Below are 14,687 nucleotides of genomic sequence, written 5' to 3' on the forward strand. Positions count from 1 at the left end.
ATGAACTTGTCCATGAAATTTTCAAAAAGGTTAATGGTGGATTGAACGTTAAACATAATCATCAAGGATAATATAGCATTGAAAAGCTAATAATAATCTCCGCACCCCTTACATGGACTTTTTTCTGGAAAATTTTATTCTTTTGATTACATTATTATCATGTAACAGTAGTAATGGGTGGGTACACATAAAAACATATTGAGAATTTATATTTTTATATTTTTGAAATACAAAAAAAATAAAGATTTGTGTCGAAGACGTTACAATCTAAATTTAAATTTAATAATTTAGATAGAAATATGTAATGGATAATATATACAGAAATATATTATGAAAATAATTGTAAAGTTAACAGAAAGCAAATTTTACAAATGAAAAATTGATCAAAAAATAATTTAAGAAAATAATTATGTAAAAGATTTGTATTAAATATAAGGGAGAGGTCGATAGACCTGTGAAATATAATACTATGAATGAATAAATTATTATAATTGACATTGATAATTGACAAATATGCATCACCTGAAAAATTGGCGTCAGAATTTTAAACGAAGAAGCCATTGCATATGAAGATTCCTCAAGCGATTTTAACTGATGATTGTCGTCCATACAGGTGGCATGAAACTTAAAGGGATAATCAGTAGTTTGAGATTTTTTGCCTGAAGAAAACCTCGTTGTTTTGAGTAAAGCCACGAAGTATCTTTGTCTAACTATATTTTAAAGTCGAGATATCACAATCTAAAATTTCTGAAAATGGGTTCTCACAAGGTTCTTATGTTGAAATTCTATTGATTTTTACTAAAAGTCAAAAACTTGTAACTTAATTATCTCGACTTTGCTTTGGGAAATATTAAGGCAAAAATATTTTAAGATTTTGTGCAGGACGAAGAATGGACGAAGGATTCCATATATGTCAAATATTCCCAACCACCTGATTATTCCTTTTCTTTTCTTTTCCTGTTCTAAATAATAAATCAAAGTCTCTTTATTTTAAATAATTGGAACAAAAATATATGTGTGTGCGTTTGACCAAAATCTTTCATATTTGTGAAATATCAAAACACAAGCGTGTGTGGTTAAAGTAAACTTTTTTGGATACTTCATTTCACGCATGTGATATCAAATTTTACAGTCCAGAAAAATATGTTTGGGTTTTTAGTATTTCCCACTCGTGTGAAAGTTTGCAAAATCACATGCGTGTGATTCGCATGGGAAATAGCAATCTCATAATTTGTGATTATTGAATTTCACACGCGTGTGATTTGACGAGTGATTTGATGATTTTTTCCTATGCAGGTGGTGTATTTTCAGCAGACTGGGGGTGTGTATTTGAACACCAGTGAGTCCGAAGAGGAATCTTCTTTTTCAAAATAAATCTCAAGCAACCTTTTTCCTCTACCATAATCCGTACCATTGTGAACGAAAGATCCTTTACAAGACAAATCAAGTTTGTCAACTAAATCTTTAATTTTGCCAATAGTCTCATACCCATCCCTAACTTTCAGCTCTTTCGTTTTTTGATTTTCAAAATGAACAACAACTCTTTGAAGGTAATTAACTTTGTTCTTGGAACAAAAAGCATTAACAATGGCAATATCATCATCACCAACCAAAACACTGGCCATGTCAAGACAAACAAAGATATCAATATTTTCGTTGTAGCATTTTGTCTCCTCATCAAAAAACAAGGATGCCAATGATATTTTCCAATGAAACTGCATTTGATTCTTCAAATAATCGTTCTTGAAAAACAGAACAGGAGGGAAAACACCAAAATGAGCACGTAACTTCATGCTCAACTCATCAAGAGTTGGGATATCAGAAACGGAATATTTCTCAACAAGGGTGCTTTTGTTGTGGTAAAACACTGTGACGGTTTTCAAAGCTTTGATACCCTTGCTCAAATATAATTTATTCATCAAATTCTCCGACAGTCCCTTCACTGCTATATATATGCCAACATTTTTAAGGATAATTCTTTTACTATAAAAATATTCTTGATCCGTGATATCAAAGATATTAGCAATCTTTTTATCCATATTTCTAAGTTCCTGACCATCAGCTATGAGAACAAAATGAGGTGCGGGAATTCCAAGTTCTTTGGCGATACACAAAAACAAATCTTCAACAGTTGAATTCAATCCGAAACTGTAATCAAATAGCGTACCATTCCCACTAATAACAGGAAGAGGATCAAAAACGAAAATGTTATTTTCTGTGCAGATTTTTTGAACTAGGGTATCTTCTGTTGGAAAGATGAAAAAATTGATTTCAAAAAACCCATTGATCAAACTATCACAATAGGATGAAAACTTGTACACCAAATGACATTCTTCCCAAAAGAAATCATCCAAATAAAAGACTTGTAATTCAATAGGAATTCCCAATTTTTCATTCACCTTTCTCTTCAATGCAAGTGTATCAATAATATCATGACCATCAAATTCAAGTACTACGGTATTATCAGATAAGTTTTTCAGGCGTATTCCAGGAATGGTCAGTGTGTCCCTCATTCTTGCCCAATCATCATCTTTGTTGTATTTAAACAACACCTGAACACTTGCACCCGCATAAAATTCCCCACCCTTGAAAAAGAGATCAACCAGGAATGAATCGTCTTCTATAGGTTTTAAAGGTAATTCCTCAGTTTCGTCAAAATCTTGATGGTAAAGGAAAAACGACTCCTTGTTCATTGCATACTCTTCATCAAGTTCGTTCTTGATATCAGAAACTTTACTTCCAAGAGAAACTTGGACACTATCAAGGATAGATTGTCGTGAGGTGAAGACATGGATATCAACCTCCTCGATCTCACTATTGATACCAATTTCCTTACAAATAGCACCTATTTCCAGATCATCAGAACCTTTAACAAAAAATTTCAGAGATATATCATCTTTTCCCTGTTGCAGCAATTCTGCAAATCCACTATCTGATAAAACCAGATGATCTTTGTTAACAAGTATTTGTAAATGTTCAGGTATGCCAATCTCATTTTTGATTTGTTCCTTCAGATCTTTCAATGTTGACACATCTTTTTGGGATAGAGCAATAGACTTTTTTTGAGACACTACTATAGTGATCGTCATCTTCTATATCACAATAATTTGATAATGTCCCTGAGATAAACGCAAATGTGAAAGAAATTACACAACGAAAAGGTTCAACACTGTGAATTTAATTTTACCAAGTTCTATAAATGAAGCAAAATGAAGCAAAATCCTTTTGCTAATTTTTTTTGTTGGACCAGATAAATGGAAAGTAATAGAACAAGCGCTTCTCTGATTACCAAAAGTATTCTGATCGTTTCTATTGAAAACTTCTTCGATTTGGCTTTAATTAGGTCATTAGAAAAGGTTCACAAAAAACGGCTCGTCATGCGAAGAGTGCTGGTTTTCTATACGTCGATCAAATTTAAAATTCCTCTCAAATCTAGAGGAAAAGACGTTTTACAAAAAGTGTTACTGCATGAAAAACTGTAACATCTCTACTTTATTTCCCAGAAGTTCTTTTTCAAAATTTTCAATTTCAACAATTTTTTTCAATCGCTTAAAAATGAGTAGCTTTTTTCTAATGGCCCCCAAAACGTAGGTTTTCAATTTTAGCGATTTTTCGATTGTTTTTTTCTTTGAGATACGAATACAAAATTTTGACCATAGTTTGGAATTGTGATTTAGCGGGTTTCGGGGATAAGTTTGTTTGATAAAAAATTTTGAAAGTTAAAATCAAATTAATAAGCCCAGTGGTAATAGAGGGAGAAACTATGAACATATTATTTGTTGTTTTCCCTTAAATTTACGACCCGATGGATGTAAAATTTATGATTTTCATGAAATATTCCAAGATTTTTGATGATAAAAAGTCCAAACTGAAAATTCAGAAATTTTCAAACTGAAAATTTTGATTTAAGAACGTTTTCATCAAGTTTCTGAAAACCAATCTCTTTTGAAAATAGTTCCATTCATGTATGGAATATGCTGCGAAAATTTTAGGAAAAAAAGCTTAACAGAAACTGAAAATAATTAAGCTTTATTACAGGTATTTTTCTCCTATACCGAATTACTTCGAATAAACGCCCCCTTCTTTTAAACGCCCCTCCTAAAAGGAGAATTATTTAACAAACGCCAAATCAAATAAACGCCCCCTCTAAGGGAGGGGCGTTTATTAGAAACTTGTGACTTAAATACTTTGATACAAAATTTCGAAAAGGATTGAAAAGGAAGATTTTAGTCTTTTTTGTAACCAGATCAGTTTTGATGCAATTTTAGTTGCTGACCCAAAGAAATTTGCACTAAAATCCTGGTATAGAACTAAAAGTAAGAGTAGATTTGCTCTAAGCATTCAACATTAGACTCAAATAATTTAATAAACGCCCCCTACTTCGAGAAGATTCATCAAAAACAGATTTAATTTCTTTTTTCTTGCACTTTAGCTTTTTATCTAATTATGCCGTCGTGATGCCGTTATATCATTAGAATCGCTGGAATATTCCGAGCAAGAAATATAGGTATCTTTTGGTATGAAAGAGGTGTTCCCAAAATATAAGCCCCTAAAGTTCTCACATAATTTGACCTGAAACAAAAGAATTTCGTCACACCACGCTGATTATACAAAGTTTTTAGAGTGACAACAAAAGAAATCCATCAACTCGAAACAAACTCCCTTAAGGGCAAAGGACCTGGTATATGACAAGTCGTGGTTTCATTGTTTTCGAGAAGCACTTTTTTTATTCCTTTCCATTACTCTGGTTAGACAGAAGATTTGATGGGTTTTGTTTTAGACCAATATGCTTTATCATTTTTTTTTAAATAGCTCATATACATTTGCAGAAATACTTACATAAAAAACAAAGTCAATGTCATCTGAAATTTCTTTGATCAGTTTGTTATTAGAAATCTTTGTGTCCAATGTGCTAAAGTCAAAAGAAGTTTGCTTAGGCTGGGCTTAAAAAATTGTTGGTTTGCCGTCACCCGACCCTAGATTTTGGAGGTCGGTCGGTCGGTCGGAATTTTTTTTTATTTTGGCGATTTGTTAACTGTTTGGTTAACAGTTTGTTTACATTTAGGTAATTTTGAATAATAAAAAGAAGTGCTAGCAGGGAATTTACGATTCTTATGCTTGAGACAAACAAGATACGACTTTTGATTTGTTATTGTTTGAAGTTTTTGAAGGAAAAAAATCTTCTTTAAAATGGCAATAAAATTTTTTGGGTCGGCATGTTTCGAGGTAGGGTGACTGCAAACCAACAATTTTTTAAGTCCAGCCTTAATAATGCTTTGAGGTAATAATGAATCGTTTACAAGAATACTTCTTTTGATTCTTTCGAGTACAAAAAAAGTACATGGAAGATGTAAGTCCTACTCAGAAACAAAAGATAACAGAGTTTAGAAAAACGATGTATGTATAATTTCCTGTACCTAAAATACCGACCTCCTTCAAAATTACTTTAACAAAGAAACATTAACAAAGAAAAATTAACAAATAATAAGCAGCTTTATTAGTTGGAAAAATATAGAATTGGTGAGTACAGTGAACATCCATAACGTTTGTCCAGTACAAAGCTTTTTTTATATATTCAGTATTCGTCTTTTGAGATGCAAACATGTCATCAAACTGCTTCACCAACTCAATTAATGGAAGTTTGCATTTTTCAAAGATTGCATCATCTGACACATGGATTTTCTCAGGGGAAGGACTGAGGACCAGTCGAAGCCACGCATCTCACATATTTTAGGTACATGTTTCTTAACCCTATTCGGCCTAAGGGGGCTGTTTCTGTTCAGAGGTCAAATTATTGGTAATAGCTCCTGAAAAAATAAAGCTTTTGGCATGAAATTTTCTGTAAATTCCTAATTTTCATTTAACTTAAAAAAAAAATTCCAATACAAATATATTTTTTATGTCAAATATATCGTTTAAACCGTAATTTATTGAATAGTTAGGACAAAATAAGCTTTTTAACTCAGGCAACTTTTTCTAAAGCCTTTGTTAGAATACAATAGCTATTCATAAGAACAAAGGAAATTTTCGGTTTTTTCTCACTTTAGGCATGATGAGTGACGTCATCAAAAAAATCTTTTGTCAAAAGTTATCTTACGTGACAAGGATCTTGTGTGCCGAATTTCATTCAAAAAGACCCACTAGATCAAAAGTTAAGGGGTGGTACAGGAAAAGCCCCCTAGTTTTGAACCACCCCTAAGAGCCTAGGTTGAATAGGGTTAAATTAATGTAATGGAGACCAAAAATTATTTGAGTTTCAGGGGGGGGGGGGCACGGGGCACGATCAAAACAACAACAAATATTCATTCCTATAGCTTCCAAGGAAGTAAGTTTGAAGTACTTTCCATATCAAAGGATTTTAAATGTTTCTGTTAAGAAAGAAATGTATTTACTATTAGAGGAGCTACCACTGGTTGCAAACTTGCTGTAATCGGTCTTCTTGACAGACCTGTAAAGATATATTTTTCAAAAAGGAAAGACTTCTTGAAACTTGAAATATTCCTTGAAAAACGTTTAGGCACAAGAAAAATCGGTGCTTTGAACTAAATTGATGATAATTTCAATAATAACAATTTGTACCTTCCAGTATTTTCAGGGAAACTTGCTCCTCCTCACATCACGGTGTTTCATTTGTTTTGTTTTTTATATCATAAATCCTAGAAAAAATATGCAGATAGTATCAAAAAAATGAAAATCAAGGAAAATATTTTTCTTTATTAAGACTATTTATATAGACAATATTTTTCGAAAAGACAATAATTTTCCATGAACTTGTCCATGAAATTTTCAAAAAGGTTAATGGTGGATTGAACGTTAAACTTAATGATCAAGGATAATATAGACCATTGAAAAGCTAATTATAATCTCCGCACCCCTTACGTGGACTTTTTTCTGGAAAATTTCATTCTGTTTATTACATTATTATCACATGTCTGGGTACACATAAAAACATGTTGAGAATTTATATTTTTATGTTTTTGAAATACAAAAAAAATAAAGATTTGTGTCGAAGGCGTTACAATCTAAATCTAATAATTTAAATAGAAATATGCTTTGATAATATATACAGAAATATATTATGAAAATAATTGTAAAGTTAACAGAAGGCAAATTTTACAAATGAAAAATTGATCAAAAAATAATTCAAGAAAATAATTATGTAAAAGATTTGTATTAAATATAAGGGAGAGGTCGATAGACCTGTGAAATATAATACTATGAATGAATAAATTATTATAATTGACATTGATAATTGACAAATATGCATCATCTAAAAAATTGGCGTCAGAATTTTAAACGAAGAAGCCATTGTATATGCAGGGGGGTCCATGTACGAAACAGCGGCATGTATCAGTACTTTGTAGCAAATTTCGATTTTAAACACCCACCCACCCCTATAGTACAAACTGTACAAAATACTATCCAGCAAACTCCCAAAAACACCCCAGCACCCCCTATATTTTACAATATACTATCCAGTACTATCAAGCAAACTGCCAAATATACCCCAACTCGGGGGGAGTTACATAGTACAACATACTATCCAGAAAACTACCAAATATACCCCTACACCTCTTCATAATATAAAAATTTTAAGCAAAAAAACTTGAAACTTTGGGGCAAGTTTTTTATTCTTCCCATAAAAAGATTTTCAAAAAGTTTTCTCGAAAATTGACAAAAACAATTGAGAATTTAAAAAAAATTTCGACAAAAATCTAAAATAAATCACAATTTGATTTGATCTTGGCTTTTTAGTACACAAATACTAAGCAGAAAATCCGAAATTTGACCCTGACACCCCCTGTATAGTACACGTATACTAAACAGCAAATCAGAAATTTGACCCTGACACCCCCATGTATTGTAACAAGTACTAAACAGCAAAACTTTTTTGAAAACACCCACCCAATGATACATGCCACTTTTTTGTACATGGAGCCTCCCCTGGTATATGAAGATTTCTCAGATGATTTTAGCTGATGATTGTCCTCCATACGGACAGCATGAAACTTAAAGGGATAATCAGATAGTTTGAGATTTTTTGCCTGAAGAAAACCTCGTTGTTTTGAGTAAAATCGCGAAGTATTTTTGTCTAACTATATTTTAAAGTCAAGATATTATCACAATCTAAAATTTCTGAAAATGGGTTCACACAAGGTTCTTATGTTGAAATTCATTTGATTTTTACTAAAAGTCAAAAACTTGTAACTTAATTATCTCGACTTTGCTTTGGGAAATATTAGGGCAAAAATATTTTAAGATTTTGTGCAGGACGAAGAATGGACGAAGGATTCCACATATCCCAAATATCCCAAACCACCTGATTATTCATTTAAAGTTCTAAATAATAAATCAAAGTCTCTTTATTTTACATAATTGGAACAAAAATCTTTTGCGATACTTAATTTCACATTTGGGGAAAAAACAAAACACATGTGTGTGCGTTTGACCAAAATCTTTTGGGATACTCGATTTCACATTTGTGAAATAGCAAAACACAAGCGTGTGTGGTTAAAGTAAACTTTTTGGATACTTGATTTCACGCATGTGATTTCAAATTTCACAGTTCAGAAAAATATGTTTGAGTTTTTAGTATTTCCCACTCGTCTGAAAGTTTTCAAAATCACATGCGTGTGATTGGCGTGGGAAATAGCATTCTCATAATTTATGATTATTGAATTTCACACGCGTGTGATTTGACGAGTGGTTTGATGATTTTTTCCTATGTAGGTGGTGTCCATTCAGCAGACTGGGGGTGTGTATTTGAACACCAGTGAGTCCGAAGAGGAATCTTCTTTTTCAAAATAAATCTCAAGCAACCTTTTTCCTCTACCATAATAATTCGTACCATTGTGAACAAAAGATCCTTTACGAGACAAATCAAGTTTGTCGATTAAATCTTTAATTTTGCCAATAGTCTCTAATCCATCCCTAACTTTCAGCTCTTTCGTTTCTTGATTTTCAAAATGAACAACAACTCTTTGAAGGTAATTAACTTTGTGTTTGGAACAAAAGGCATTAACAATTGCAATATCATCATCACCAACCAAAACACTGGCCATGTTAAGACAAACAAAGATATCAATATTTTCGTTGTAGCATTTTGTTTCCTCATCAAAAAACAAGGATGCCAATGATTTTTTCCAATGAAACAGACTTTGATCCTTCAAATAATCGTTCTTGAAAAACAGAACAGGAGGGAAAAAACCAAAATGAGCACGTAACTTCATGCTCAACTCATCAAGAGTTGGGATATCAGAAACAGAATACTTCTCAACAAGGGTGCTTTTGTTGTGGTAATACACTGTGACGGTTTTCAAAGCTTTGATACCCTTGCTCAAATATAATTTATTCATCAAATTCTCCGACAGTCCCTTCACTGCTATATATATGCCAACATTTTTAAGGATAATTCTTTTACTATAAAAATATTCTTGATCCGTGATATCAAAGATATTAGCAATCTTTGTATCCATACTTCTAAGTTCCTGACCATGAGCTATGAGAACAAAATGAGGTGCGGGAATTCCAAGTTCTTTGGCGATAAACGAAAACAAATCTTCAACAGTTGAATTCAATCCGAAACTGTAATCAAATAGCGTACCATTCCCACTAATAACAGGAAGAGGATCAAAAACGAAAATGTTATTTTCAGTACAGATTTTTTGAACCAGGGCATCTTCTGTTGGAAAGATGAAAAAATTGATTTCAAAAAACCCATTGATCAAACTATCACAATAGGATGAAAACTTGTACATCAAATGACATTCTTCCAAAAAGAAATCATCCAAATAAAAGACTTGCAATTCAATAGGAATTCCCAATTTTTCATTTACCTTTCTCTTCAATGTAAGTGTATCAATAATATCATGACCATCAAATTCAAGTACTACGGTATTATCAGATAAGTTTTTCAGGCGTATTCCAGGAATAGTCAGTGTGTCCCTCATACTTGCCCAATGATCATCTTCGTTGTCTTTAAACATTACCTGAACACTTGCACCCGCATAAAATTCCCCACCCTTGAAAAAGAGATCAACCAGGAATGAATCGTCTTCTATAGGTTTCAAAGGTAATTCCTCAATTTCGTCAAAATCTTCATGATGATCATGGTAAAGGAAAAACGACTCCTTGTTCATTGCATACTCTTCATCAAGTTGGTTCTTGATATCAGAAACTTTACTTCCAAGAGAAACTTGGACACTATCAAGGATAGATTGTCGTGAGGTGAAGACATGGATATGAACCTCCTCGATCTCACTATTGATACCAATTTCCTTACAAATAGCACCTATTTCCAGATCATCAGAACCCTTAACAAAAAATTTCAGAGATATATCATCTTTTCCCTGTTGCAGCAATTCTTTAAATCCCCTATCTGACAAAACCAGATGATCTTTGTTAACAAGTATTTGTAAATGTTCAGGTATGCCAATCTCATTTTTAATTTGTTCCTTCAGATCTTTCAATGTTGACACATCTTTTTGGGATAGAGCAATAGACTTTTGTTGAGACACTACTATAGTGATCGTCATCTTCTATATCACAATAATTTGATAATTTGCCTGAAATAAATGCAATGTGAAATTAAGTTCACATCAGGTTTTTTTAATTAGAGGAGGGGGTGACATGTGCCAACTCTCACGCATTGGGCGTGAGACTCACAAACTGATTTTCTGAATTTTGGTAAAAAAAAGGAGAACAATGCTTTAAAGGTAACAATAAATCCTTTACCAGGAAACTTCTTTATGATTCCAAAAAGTCCAAAAAGAAACAGCTAGATCATAAAGTTTAAAAAAACGAACAATATCATTCACAATTAGCACTTTATCGTGGTCAACTATGATGTACTATATTACTTCAAATAAACTCCTGCTTCTTTTAAATGCCCCCCCCCCTTCAAATAAGCACCCTCTTTGAAAAAATACTTTCCTTTTGAAACAAGTAGCTGTAACGTGTAAGGTAGAATTATATGGAAAAATACAGCATGTATAATTTCCTGTACCTAAAATCCATATCTCTTTCAAAATTACTTTAAAAAAGGAACTTTAACAAATAAATGCAACATTGGTTAGCAGCTTTATCAGTTGGAACAATATAGAATTGGTGAGTACAGTAACATCCATAACGTTTGTCCTGTACAAAACTCACTTTTTTATATATTCAGTATTCGTCTTTAGAGATGCAAACATGTCATCAAACTGCTTCAGCACCTCAATCCACCATTAAAAAACTTTTCATTTTTCAAAAAATGAATGTGTCATCTGATGCATGGCTGTTCTCAGGGGGGGGGGGCTAAATTTGGGGAGGGGGCTAGAACCCCAGTCGGAGCCATACATCTCACATATTTTAGGAACATGTTTTTTAATAAGAACATCCAAAATTTTTAAATCCTTCAGATGTTTTTGAAACTTTATCCACCATTAAAAAAGTTTTCTAAAAAAGTTTAAATTTTTTCACAGATTGTGTCTCCTTCACATATTTAACTAAGCGTTCTTTTTATATATAAGAACATCTAAAATTTTTGAGGCCTTCAGATGATTTTAACTTCTCGAGCTTTAGCCTAAAAATGTTATTAAAACTTTCTCATTTTCACCAGTTTTGTGAGTATTTTTGTGTCATTTCCTAAGAAAATGGATTTTTAGAAAGTATATTTATACCAAAAAATTTCCCACAAAATCCACCATTTTTACAAAGTTCATTTATTTAAGATGGCCCAACTTCTCTTAAAATCACACAACAATACAATTTGGCTAACATCATTTTTTCAAGTCTGACATAGCAACAAGCTGACTGTAATGTTTGATCAAGTCTGGAAGTCACAGATAATTCATTTTTAAGAAGGTAAAGTTGCTAACTCAGCAAATAATATCATCCATTTTGCTATCAACCTGTTTGCTATTAACTGCAGCTAAATGAGCTCAAAGTTCAAATTATCCAAAGAGAAGGAAATGTTTAGGAATATTTTGTACGTTTGGACTTATCTCTAAGTATTTTAAGGGCAGAAAGGTTGATGCCAAAGTTGTTTTATGTGGTTTGTAAAGTTCACCTTTGAAGACTTCAGGAGGTAAAGATCTTGATAAAAGTTTGTACTATCCCCATGAAACTTTCCAAAAACCAAGATTTCATTGTCTTAGGGGGCTCATTTTCTGTTCAATCTTGAGCAAAAATTGTTGTTTTGAGCAGTATTTTTAAGATTTTTAGGATTTTAGAGTTCAGACGGACTTTGAGCTAGCCCTAATCTTTAAAAGAAAGGAAAAAGTTCAAACTTCTGATAAATTTTGATAAAAAGGATGCTTTCACAAAATCAAGAATCAAATATCAATGGGTACTCATTTTGGGCAAAAATTTCAGCCAAAATGTACTTTTAAGTCAATTTTACAAAATCAAGGGGGTCAGGGGAGTTACAAGCCCCCTTTGAATGAAATTTCAGCCTGGAAAGTGGAAGAGCCCTGATGATGTCCGTTTATAAAAATGAGGAGAGATAGCCCCCTGGAAACTTTTAATAACCCCCTTGGAAAATCTGAAAAATGAACAAACACCCCTTGGAAAATAAAAAAATTGTCAATAACAACCCTGATTATGATGGTTGGAATAGCCTGATGCAATGTAAAGTTACCGTGAAGTCGGGTAACTTGCATCAGTGACAGTGGAAGCTAACATGCATAGCCCTCGAATGAATGACCTGTCTGGTCCTTAAAATATAAAGTTAAATCAAAACAAAAATGGTAGAGTAGAGCTGCGAACGAAGCTGCGTAGTCAGGGTGTCTACAGATTTTTTACCATGATTTGCAAGGTTTTTAGGGTTTTTTGGCAAAAATTTTGGTACTTTTCAAGGTTTTTTGATAATCAGTTGGTACGGCTCTCAGATAAGAATTGTAAGATACTACAGTATAGTAGACATCGTGAAAAACGAATATTCAAAGGCAAATAGATATCAGAAATAACTTTAGGCTGGAGATCCATGCTATGATTTCTTATTCTTATACTGATGGCAAAATATATAGCATGGTATGGGCTGAGAGTTTCGCAGGGGTTTATTTGAGGCCGGCGACCGGCGATTTTCGCCGATCTCAAAGCCCAATATGAGCTCAAAGTTGCCGGTCATAAAGTCTTTTCTAGATATCCTTGATGTATGATTTTGTTTCTGAAAATTTATTTTTTGTGACCATATCTTCTTGTTAATGAAAGACTTAATTTATATCATTCTTTTGAGTGTTTCTTCAAGTAAAATCACAGGCTTCTTATATTTAAAAGAATCATGATTATAACAAACTTTGAAGTGCAGAAGCTTAAAACATCACTTGAAGTATATTTCTATCTTTTACAGTAGTGTAATATTTTCTCATTCACTCTCTTTGTTTACTTTTAAACATGCCTAACGTCTGCTAGCATATTCATTTTACAAACACTATAAGTGCTTAGATTTTCCTATAGTTTTATTGCTAAAAAATGCTTTTTCAGTACTTAAAACTGCCTGATTTTTCAAATTTTCTTGCCCTTCTGGCCCAACCATGGTGGGCCCTCAGGTGACTCTCACATAGCTGCATCACTAAAATATTACCCGACCTCTGACCTTCAGTCTCCTACCTTCCTAAAATTTACTGAAAACCCTGCGGGGTTTGAATTTTACAGATCCTAATAAAGGTTGAAAACATAGCCAATGAAATTTTGTTATTCTTTTACTGGTCACACTTTCTTAGAGAAAGCGCAAGTTCTGATCTTTGTTTTTATTTTAGCAAGTGAGGACAGTGCTAAATTCGAATTTCCTATTGTAAATTTTTTGAGGCAGAAAATTTGCCTCACAGGTCATACCCGTCCTGTAAACATCAGATTATAAAAATACAAGACGGGTCTCCTGTCTTAAATAACTTATACCAGTTTTTATACGCCGGGTAGGGCGTCAAATGTCAAAGTCAGAAAATTCAAGATGTAGTGTTTTTTATGAAAATTTACGGTTTGTGTAATTTACGATGCGCGATCCAACGATTCACGATGCGCGATGCACGATCCATGCATATATTATGTTAATTATTCTAATTATGCACGAATAAGTTTTCATAATGCTAGCTACAAACATCTGTAACATCATATAACAATAACGAAAGAAAAATTAAAATAAGAAGGGGAAATAATTTATCATAATCAGAATGATTAAAATAACTTATATCTTCTGTGTAGAAAAAAAAACAAAAATTGATACACGTTTGTTTTTTTTTAAGAAACTAGTTTTACCAAGCAGCCTCAATGTTTCTTAAGAAATCGGCCTTTTGAGCCTTAAATGTTTCTTACATGTTTCTAAACTTTTTGACATACTGTAGCGAGAGAATGAAAATGTTCGCCGCATGCCTCACCCGTTTTTAAAATGAAAGAAAAAGCCTTGACGTCATAGAAAAGTTTTGGCACAAACTCATTTTTGTACGTTCATTATTTTTTTAAGAACAGTGAATAAGGTAAAACAAGCTGGATGCTGATTGGACCTACCTGATAATGAAAGTTAGACAGATGAGAGAAAAATATAGACATTAATAGAAAAGATCCTGAAAAAAGAACGAACGAACGAACGAACGAACGAACGAACGAACGAACGAACGAACGAACGAACGAACGAACGAACGAACGAACGAACGAACGAACGAACGAACGAACGAACGAACGAACGAACGAACGAACGAACGAACGAACGA

At 32.8% G+C, this 14,687-nt stretch overlaps 1 protein-coding gene across 2 annotated transcripts; it reads right to left on the reverse strand.

Moving 5' to 3' along the window:
* Positions 1-965: 965 nt before the first annotated feature.
* On the reverse strand, positions 966-6,658 carry LOC136800037 (uncharacterized). 2 transcript variants are annotated; one of them, XM_067056655.1, is made up of 3 exons: positions 6,580-6,658; positions 4,840-4,912; positions 966-3,119 (listed from the first exon to the last, which is right to left on the reverse strand). In XM_067056655.1, exon 3 carries the CDS (start codon positions 3,087-3,089, stop codon positions 1,308-1,310), a length of 1,782 nt encoding a protein of 593 aa, XP_066912756.1. In that variant the 5' UTR covers positions 3,090-3,119; positions 4,840-4,912; positions 6,580-6,658; the 3' UTR covers positions 966-1,307. The 2 variants fall into 2 exon arrangements, with proteins under 2 accessions (XP_066912756.1, XP_066912754.1); XM_067056653.1 differs by lacking the exon at positions 6,580-6,658 and having other exon boundaries at positions 4,840-5,005.
* Between the last annotated feature and the right edge of the window lie 8,029 nt (positions 6,659-14,687).

Source organism: Clytia hemisphaerica, unplaced genomic scaffold, assembly GCF_902728285.1.
Source record: "Clytia hemisphaerica strain Z4C2 unplaced genomic scaffold, Clytia hemisphaerica genome assembly, whole genome shotgun sequence".
Classification (NCBI taxonomy): Eukaryota; Metazoa; Cnidaria; class Hydrozoa; order Leptothecata; family Clytiidae; genus Clytia; species Clytia hemisphaerica.